General features: G+C 34.4%; 2 protein-coding genes across 2 annotated transcripts in view; one reads left to right on the forward strand and one right to left on the reverse strand.

Annotated features, from left to right (window-relative positions):
• Positions 1-1957, reverse strand: part of sxc (O-linked N-acetylglucosamine (GlcNAc) transferase sxc) — a 79261-nt gene extending 77304 nt beyond the window's left edge. Inside the window, exon 1 of the mRNA XM_011497473.1 lies at positions 1539-1957. Coding sequence (XP_011495775.1) covers positions 1539-1722 — 184 coding nt within the window. The 5' untranslated portion in view covers positions 1723-1957. The remainder of the gene's footprint in view (positions 1-1538) is intronic.
• A 2863-nt stretch (positions 1958-4820) lies between these two features.
• On the forward strand, positions 4821-6534 carry awd (nucleoside diphosphate kinase). Its single transcript, XM_011497474.1, has 3 exons — positions 4821-5087; positions 5486-5587; positions 6146-6534. The coding sequence occupies exons 1-3, from the start codon at positions 4959-4961 to the stop codon at positions 6383-6385; spliced, it is 471 nt and encodes a 156-aa protein (XP_011495776.1). The 5' UTR covers positions 4821-4958; the 3' UTR covers positions 6386-6534.
• The last annotated feature ends 3333 nt before the right edge of the window (positions 6535-9867 follow it).

A 9867-nucleotide genomic window follows, 5' to 3' on the forward strand; every position in this document is an offset into this window, starting at 1 on the left:
CGGGGAGGGACTGACGGGTAGTCGGGGGGTCCACAGTAGATCGAAAGTGGCACGCGGCGCAATCTCTATTCGACCTGTACGCTGTGCGAAAACGCAGCGACGAGTCGACGTGGAGTAGAGAAATGGAGTGGGAGGGCCGAGACGGGGGGGGGGGGTACGACGAGGGGGGGGATGGGGGCGCCCGCGCGCGCGGCCACAAGAGAGGATGGGAGCGCCCGCGCGCGCGCTCAAAAGAGAGATAGAGAGAAACCGATCAATGAAAACGCTTGTTTTCCTCGTTGTATTTCTTTTTTATCCCCGGCTTGGCATATATGCTACTTTGGTTACTTTTGTTACTTTGGTTACTTTGGTTAATTTGGTTACTTTGGTTACTTTGGCTACTTTGGCTCCTCTAGAGCTACACTACATTTGGTTACTTTGGTTACTTCCCGGCTTGGCATATATGCTACTTTGGTTACTTTTGTTACTTTGGTTACTTTGGTTAATTTGGTTACTTTGGGTACTTTGGCTACTTTGGCTCCTCTAGAGCTACACTACTCTTATTTAAATGCTCTCTCGACTGACGGTGCTTCGTTCCCTTACACTCGTGCGCACTTTCTCCGTCGTATTACACTTTTCCTCCAGTCTCGAGGCTTAACGCCAGTGTCCTATTACCGTGTATTCGTACCGGTTAGCGCTCCGCTCGTTTTATTTTACTGCAAAAATATACGGACGAAGCTCTGGCACAAAGGAATGCCCGACGCGCACTCTAACGACAAACAAATATTACACGAACAAAATATTTCAAACGCTTGCTGCATCGTACCACGCGCGCGCGTATATGCTTAGCAATTTTTTTTTTGGTTTTTCTTTGTTTTTTTTTTTTGTTTCTTCTTTTTTTTCGCTTTTTCTTTTTTTTTTTTTTTTTTTTTTTGATATCTTTAAGTGAATGTTTAAATACTTTACTATATGCATTAAAATAAGCTTGTATTGGTAGGGGAATATTTTATTTTAGTTTAGTTTAATTTAGTTTAGTTGATCGGAATTGCGTGGAAAATCTCGCGGAGATACCTTCAGCATATTATTCAATTCAATAAGAAAGGCAATAGCCACTGGTAGAGAGATGACAGAATATAAGACAGCCAATAAGTACGAAATGGTTATATTTAAGGTTGAGACATTCGTGTTGAAGAAACGCCACATGGCGTTGTCATTCGCTTTCTAACCTCATTTCACCGGCTCGAAAATAAGTGCCAATACCTTCGTCATTGAATTTATCTAATATCGGAATGACCGGCAAGCAGCTTATTAGGTATGAGCGCGTTTGTCTCTCGTTTACGAAATCTCTAGCTCATTTGCACAATTTCTCATCGATGTCTCCTACCTAGCCTCCTCGTCATTCCAATCCCTCCCAAGGCTTAAACCTCGAAGCCGTGGCGAATCTGTCGTGAGCACGAGCTTCGCGGCTCCGGAGCGGGGAGTTTATTCGTAGGTGGGGGAGGGGGAGGGGGTGGTAACCCGCGCCCGGGGGATTACCTCGCGCGCATACGCAAACTCACCGACGGTCGACAGCTGTTGCACTACGGTCTCGTTCATCTTGAGGATGACGCTCGAGCCGGGAACGATCTGCTGGTGGCCGTGTTGCTGCTGATGCTGCTGCTGCTGCTGTTGCTGTTGCTGTTGCTGTTGCTGTTGCTGTTGCTGTTGCTGTTGCTGTTGCTGCTGTGTTTGTTGCGTCTGCATCGCGTAGGCCCAGCCTCGCGGCACTGTACTCGGTCAGCCAGGTCCGGGTACGGTCCGGGCTAGAGGACCCGCGGGCGCTCGGTGCGACTCCTGGGAATCGGTTTAGCGGATTACGACGCGCAGGCGCGCTATCATGTCTTGCGCGCAGACGTTGACCGACGTCTGTCCCGACTACACTGCCGCCATCGCAACTCGTTCACCGCCGCTGAGCTTCACCAAAGTTTTCTCGTGGGACGACGTAGGGGGGCAGCGCCGACGACGCGGCTGCTCCCTGACCCCCACCATCGGCCACCTTAGCGCAGCTCGACTCCCGGATCCCCACACCGCCTCGAGACCCTCGACCGCCACCACCACCACCACCACCTCCTCCTCCTACTCCTCCTCCTCCTCCTCATCCTCATCCTCATCCTCATCCTCATCCTCATCCTCATCCTCATCCTCATCCTCATCCTTCTCGCAGGAGAACGACGTAGACAATTAGGTCGATCTTGACGCCATGGCTCGGAGAATATCCTAGCCTCTAGCTCTACTCGCGCCTCTCGCCTTTCCATTTATTTCCACCTCATTCTTAATAAAGCTTGACGATGCTAGAATTCGCGATTTCCGCTGCTTAGAGGATGTATAATTCAATGTCAGATTCCGGAAAAGGCCCACTGTTTTTCCACCAAAATTCATTAACATTTTAAATGATGCAAATGTAACATCGATGACCCAAACAGCCATTATCAATTAAACAATTGTCTCGTGCATTTGAATACTTTGGTTAATTAATTTTTTTCTTCAATCGATTGTCACAATTATTAACAATAGCGCGTAACTTTCAATGTACGATATGAATTTCAACACAAATATTTCGTAAAATACAAAAAACTATTTCAAATAATCCCTAACGAATTATTGGAGTTGGGTGACGCGCTCATCGCAAGGTCGCCTCGAAAACATCTACCGATGACGCCATTTTACTTTTAAAAGAATCGATAAAAATCTTACACATTTGTATGCGTATATAATACGACCTTGCGATAAATATCCATTGCGAGCGGCTTCATTAATAAGAAAATATTTCATGAGTGGCGAAAATGCTGAAGCGGGTTTTTTTTTTTTTTTTTTTTTTTTTTTTTTTTTTTTTTGCACAATCGAGCGACAAGCGAAACACATATTAATCCGATTTCCAAGATTAGAAAAGCTAGCGTGATAAGATTGGCACGACCCAAGAACAAATAATGTACTATCAATTCGTAAATCGCGATTATAACGAAGTGGAAATGTAATGTCCTTAATAGAGGTCTATTGCAATGTACGATCTGATGTTTAATTTCTTCACAGATTTCAAGGACGCGCTGTCGCGAAAGCTAGAAAACTTAAGATTATAAGCGAGTAAATTTTAATAAATAATGTATAGTAGTACCTCCTCTCTCTCTTTGTTGTCTTCGTGTTTTTCAATTTCGCACGAAGGCCAAAAGCAATTGGCTTTAAATGCCGTGCTAATTGCAGATTTTATTAAAATGAAAGTTTGTTAATTTTGTAATCGCGCATTAAATGAAAACAGAAAAGTAAAAATTAAAAAATAAATAAAGAAGCGGTAAGATGTGGCCAAGGTATTGGGCAATTTTTTATTTACGTTACTTCCATTCACTGTACATTTTGCCAAAGTAAATTTTAATTACACTTTTTAATGAGAATTTTATTAATCTAATCGTTCGATAGAACTGCGATGAAGAAAGGATTACCGCTATATTCACAATGAGAAGTAGAAGAGAGAAAGAAAACAGTTAAACGTTATAAGATAAATATAATTTACTTGTATACTTCGTAATCACAATCATTTTTGGATTTTTTGAAGAAACATTCATTAATAGCGATAAAGATTTTAAATATTCAAAACAAATCTTTTCGTTCGGACGTTGCGCATTTCAACTAATAATTATAAGCCTACGAATTTTATAAAATAAATTCTCTAAAATAATTTATATTAGTTTAATAATAATTACATATACTTTCTTTTTTTTAATCTTTTTATTGTTATTTTATTATCATCCTATGCATAGAAATTGCAAATTACACGTACTTGTATTAAAAATAATTTATTAAAAATAATTCAATATAGCATTCATTAATGAGACTCTCGAGTCCCGTGATTTATGAGACTTTAATATTAAAGCTGTGATATATTTATCTACTTTTCTAACTTTCTATCCTAAAAGTAGTGAAAATAATAAATCTATGCTTAATTGGATCGAGAGTCAATTTATTTAAGAATTTTTAAGCACACAATAAGGAGATATTTTTAATTATTCATTGAATGCGTATTGTTTGCAATGTTAACAGGGTAAAATAAAGATAGAAGAATCCACGATTACTCATTATTTACCAAACTTTAGATCAATTCGACGTGATAATGAACAAACGTAAATTAAAACAAGCCGGATAAACGTTGGGGGGATATTTGTAGAATAATATCATTCTTCTCCTTATATCTCTGTCCTTCGCTTATTTCGATTTATCGAACACAAAAGGATATACAATCCGGAGAAATTATCAATAAATTATCCGTAATATAGTAAATTATTTTTATAATTTACCGTGCGATCGTTTCATTTATGATTATAGTCAAACGACAGTAGGCAAATTATTTTCCACGTATAAAATATTAAGATAAATTACGAAAAAGTTAAATTTAAACTTACGCGTTACGAAAGCGGGCACACGTGTCGCGTAGTTCACACTTCTTCAAAAGTAAATTACAATTGGCAAAATAAAGTGTATTTACATTTCAATTACCAGAAAGCCGTGTATTTACGTGCTTAACCTCAAAATTATGCATATCACAAGGCAGAATTTTCATATATCATCATCCAATCCCTTCGCGATACTTTCAACAATACTCCATTTTATCGACAAATTATATATTCTCTCTCTTGCTCTCTCTCTCTCTCTCTCTCTCTCTCTCTCTCTCTCTCTCTCTCTCTATTTCCCCGACGCCCGTTGAGTTGGCGTTTCAGCTAGTCGCGCGTCTTCGGCTTTAATTTCATATTTCCCGCCCTCGCTATGCCACCCTATGCCTTTGTCGTACTCACTGTACATAATTTAAGGTCTATAGTATATACCGCGACGTTGGCCTTCCGTTTCCCACATTTTACCGGTATTCTTCGCTTACTCTGCCAGTTAAGGTTTCGCTGTTGCTTACGACCGAGTTTCTAACCAGTTTTTCTGCATCCACGAGCTTCATTGGGAAAATGGCCGAGAACAAAGAGCAGACTTTCATTATGATCAAGCCCGACGGTGTTCAGCGAGGCCTTGTCGGCAAGATTATCCAGCGATTCGAGGATAAAGGCTTCAAGCTCGTCGCCATGAAGATGCTTTGGGTGCGTGCATCTGTTCGAATTAACGAATCATTTATTTCAGGGTTTTTTTTTTCTTTTACCGACACGTGGCTGGAGATTATAGCTCTTTCGACCCTTTCTTCTTCAATATAAATTGTCCTAACGATGCGTAGCTATTAGCTTTTGTTGATTTGTTCGAATTTGAATCGTAGTAAACTAATTGATTATTCCTTTTATTCGACACAACGTTATTCTTGACTCTTACATATGTTTTATTATATTTTAATAGATTTAATCGTAGCTTCGAATTTTTTCTTCCAAATATTACGAGTCATGTGAAGTAACTGTATGATTGTGTTGTTGATAATGTCAGTCGTATTATGTTTGACTATAATCGTCATGATTAAAGCGGCTTTATTTATATATTTTTATTATTTTAGCCCACAGAGTCTCTTCTTAAACAACATTATTCAGATCTCTCCAGCAGGCCATTTTTCCCTGGTTTGGTCAAGTACATGAGTTCCGGACCAGTCGTGCCTATGGTAAATATAGCTCTTGTTTTAGATGACAATAATGATAAGTAGAAATACCTGACCTTAACGGTCTGTAATGATATTGATATATATATATATATATATATATGTAAAGTTGCTATGACCTTGTCAGTGTTGTCATTGAGAAGCCTTTGAAAAATTTTTATCTTAATTATGTAATAAAGTAACAATATGTATGCGGGCATACATATTGTATATTCCAAATCAATTTATTTAAGAGATCCATTAGTACTGAAATTAAATGTCAGTCGATGAAATATTATTTATAATTTGATTAATAAGTTAGTTAGAGTATAACCGATATAAAGCAGATAAATTTTTAATTTTCATAATTTCTATTGTGTATCGTCTCATAGTGGAATGGGATTAACCTTAGGTGTATTTTAATAGAAAAACATTGGATCTAATGTACTGTAGAATCTGCGGAATTGAATAATTGACATTTTGAATATTACATTTGCCTTTCTCAATAATTTCAATTTTCATAACTTACTTATTATCAGAAAATAATATAAATATTTAAATAAGAAAATTATATTCTTCTAGGTTTGGGAAGGTCTTAATGCCGTTAAAACAGGACGTGTTATGCTTGGTGAAACCAATCCTAAGGATTCTGCTCCTGGTACAATTCGTGGTGATTTTTGCATTCAAGTTGGACGCAACATCATTCATGGATCAGATTCTGTTGAATCAGCAAATAAAGAAATTAAATTATGGTTTGGTGATGAGAAAGAATCAGAACTCACTGATTGGTCTTCCTGGGCTGATAAATGGATCTACGAATAAATAAGTTCCTGTAACATTTTTCATTCCACTAAAAAATCTGTATTTCTTCTGTCAGAGGTAGTTGCAACATTTGTAATGCAATGATAAGCTTCAGAATTAGTGCCAACTGTACATACCAACTATAACTGATACATAGCGAAACAATAAAACAACATGTATTGGGATCGTACTGGATAACGTGTGTCCACATTTAATTGTTTTAATTTCGATTTTAGAAATTGGATGTATTTTTAAATGATTGTTTAGAAATATGTCACATTAATTTTATGAAGTCCTAATTTTAATTGTTAACGATGGAAATCAAAAAATCCGTAATATTTTAAAACCGAAAGCTTGTTTTTTATTTAGAATGAAAATTGTATGAAATATCGTCTATTATAAAATGAAATTTTTTAATGAAATGTATTCGAGTGTAGTGTATGAACTATGATATATACAATTTTTAACGATAGCTTTATGTATATTTTTTATCGATCTTGTTTGTACTTTTCATTGTAACACCAAATATACACAATATTGTAATATTTTAAATTAAAGGAACTACTAAATTATATATAATAAAATTATAATGAATTTTACATCTAAATAAGTATTTTTCTTCAATTTATTCTCTAGAAATTATACTATTATGTAACATTTTATATACAAAATTTGCAAACATTTTAATGTAGCGTCTATTAAAACAAAAAGTTTCTTATGTATGTAATTTACAGTTCTAGTATAAAAATATGTTTGCAAGATTATTTTAGAAATCAAAAAAAAAAGATGTCTGCGAATGAAAATTATAAACCTAATATGTTTCGTAGCTACATTGATTACTTAAATTGTTTGATTTGTACCAAAGACACGAGTAACATTTAACAATAAACTTCATTAAATGATATTAAATAATAAATATGCTAATTGCAATTGCAAGAAGACTATTTGTTGAATTATTTGTCTTAAAAGATTTAAGAATCTGTCAAGCCTATGTTATTAAGGTACGAAATGCAAAAATATATATCAAAACTTGTGCTTTATCGGGGATATTTGTAAAGATTTTAGTCATGAAAAAGAATTTCGTTTAATTGAAAACTTGAATGAGATGAAAATTATTATTTTTAAATGTAAAATTTTTTTGTTGTAAATGTTTTTAAATTCTTGAAAAATTAAAAATGTAAACACAATATTGCGTTATGTCTAGTAATAAATATTTTTGTAAATGCATCTATATATACGTGTGTCTGTATATATATACATATGTGCAGACATACATACAATAGCCCGTTTAAATATATAATGAAATAAACATAAAGTAAAAATAAGCGTATGAAATTTGTTCTAATATTGTTTTCTTTTTTTGTAATGAATTTGTTTGAAAAGACGTAATTGCTTTATTTAATAAATACATATATTATTCAAATGTGCAATATTCAGAACTTATTGATTTTAGTGCAATGATAATTCAATTTCAGATTATCGAATCAAGTCTGAGTAGTTATCGTTTCAAAGAGTAGTAATAAATTATATGAAAACAAAATTTCCAATAAGAACTTTGCAATTTACGACATTATAATTCACCAATGTAATAAAAAATAAAAAGATAATTAGAAAAAAAGAATTTCTTTAATTTGAGAACTAAATATTGATATAATTGAAAATTATTTAAGCCATGAAATTCCAATGAAAATTCTGCATTTAAGACAATGATATTTCAAGATCTATAAATGCCTTTGTGTATATAGAAGGTATTTATAGATATTGGTGTTTTGGTAATAATAAAATTCAATTAAAAACATCTATTATAAATATAATAAATAAATTAATTAATAAAGATTGTTAAAAAAGGGAAATTATGAGAAGCGTGAGTATATTGCTGCACTTGATAGGCATTTTATTCAATAGCACGATAATAAAAAATTTATTTTGATAAGAAAATGGGTTGAGTTCTTATATAAGAATAAATGAATTTTTATTTGTTTAGCATAAAATCACTTTTGTATATACCATGAGAAATGTTTAAATATTGTCCTTAATTGTCAATCGTCTATGTAATAAAATACTTTTGAGTTTTTAATATCGTAATATATATATATATATATATATATATATATATATATATATATATATATACAGGCATATTTATATTTTAAAAGAATATGAGAATATAAAGATATTATAGAAACTGATGTTTATTTCTAATTTACATATAGATTATATTTTGCAAAAACAAAAAAATTTTCTATTAATACCATAGAGGATAAAACTCAGGTAACATTTCTCTTTCAGATTTCAAGCCTCTGTTTCAGGTCCTTAAAAATGAATACTTTCTATTGGATATGCAAGTAGATTGTAAGAGGGAGAGCATTGAGACATATACGAGGTATTTGAATAAAGAATAAATCGTAGCAGTAATTAAGAAACACAGATTTAACACAAATATGATTTCGTTAGTTGCTTGTGAGAAATTTGCCCTAATCCGTTTCGTTTTTTCACACATTACCGTTGTGGGCGATTCAATTTGAAAAATGCTAAGGGCTAATAGGAAAATAATAATAGTCTGCTTTGTCTTATTAGACCAAAATACATTCTGTTACCCTCATTGTTAACTACATATATAATAATAATAATAAAATTGTTAAAATTGAGATATTCATTGCGAATACTCGAATACTTGAATGCTTATTACACTCAAACTTCCTTGTGTGTGATAAGATACATAATTACAGATATAGTGAGAGAGAGAGAGAGAGAGAGAGAGAGAGAGAGAGAGAGAGACAAGAGAGATTAAAAATTATAATCCGAGTATCCTCTATTAAATTAAAAAATTGCTTCAAAAGATATTTTAGGTGCATATAGCATATCAACTGTAAAAGTAAAATTTTTTTTTTGCTTCTTTATTTAACTTTTGCTTTTATGACTTTGCTCTAGATATGAACTTATTAAAGATATAAATCTTTGAAAATAGTGTCTGCAATAAAAGAACGGCCTTGATAAACCCGAAATACATACGCACAGACTAGTGCTAAGCGAAAAAATAGCAATTTTCTTGCGCACAAAACGGCACTTTCAACATTTTCCACACGACGCGTCAGTCCTCTGTAGTATTCCATAAATAATTCATGCAGTCAAAATAGCAGCGAACCTTTAATAATCTTAGCAACTTTAAAGTACCAACTGATAATGTCGAATAAATTTCATAAATCTAGGTGGAAGTTGCGTAGCGCACCTTATAGCGAGGTGTACACAAAGGCTGCGTAAAAGCATTATCACCACGCACTGCGTAGCCTACGTGTCCAATTGATAAAAAGAAACTCGTCAGTCAAGTGGAGATACGCACGTATCAGACACCATTACGCGCGAGGCTGTGAAATAATTTTCGTCCGCGAGTTCGCCGTCTTATCGGGAAATCGCTACATTCGCCCAACGCTATTATTAACAAGCGCAAATCCACGGTGGATTTAAGACACAGTAAGTGACAGGAAGGGAACGGTGTTAAAGGA

The sequence above is a fragment of the Ceratosolen solmsi genome, unplaced genomic scaffold (assembly GCF_000503995.2).
Source record: "Ceratosolen solmsi marchali unplaced genomic scaffold, CerSol_1.0 scaffold47, whole genome shotgun sequence".
In the NCBI taxonomy this organism is placed as follows: domain Eukaryota; kingdom Metazoa; phylum Arthropoda; class Insecta; order Hymenoptera; family Agaonidae; genus Ceratosolen; species Ceratosolen solmsi.

Bases quoted from the DNA above. Each gene is read 5' to 3' on its own strand.
- awd (XM_011497474.1), top strand. From the start codon at position 4,959: ATGGCCGAGAACAAAGAGCAGACTTTCATTATGATCAAGCCCGACGGT. The intron at 5,088-5,485 runs GTGCGTGCATCT...TTATTATTTTAG, and splicing joins TCGCCATGAAGATGCTTTGG to CCCACAGAGTCTCTTCTTAA. The intron at 5,588-6,145 runs GTAAATATAGCT...ATATTCTTCTAG, and splicing joins CCGGACCAGTCGTGCCTATG to GTTTGGGAAGGTCTTAATGC.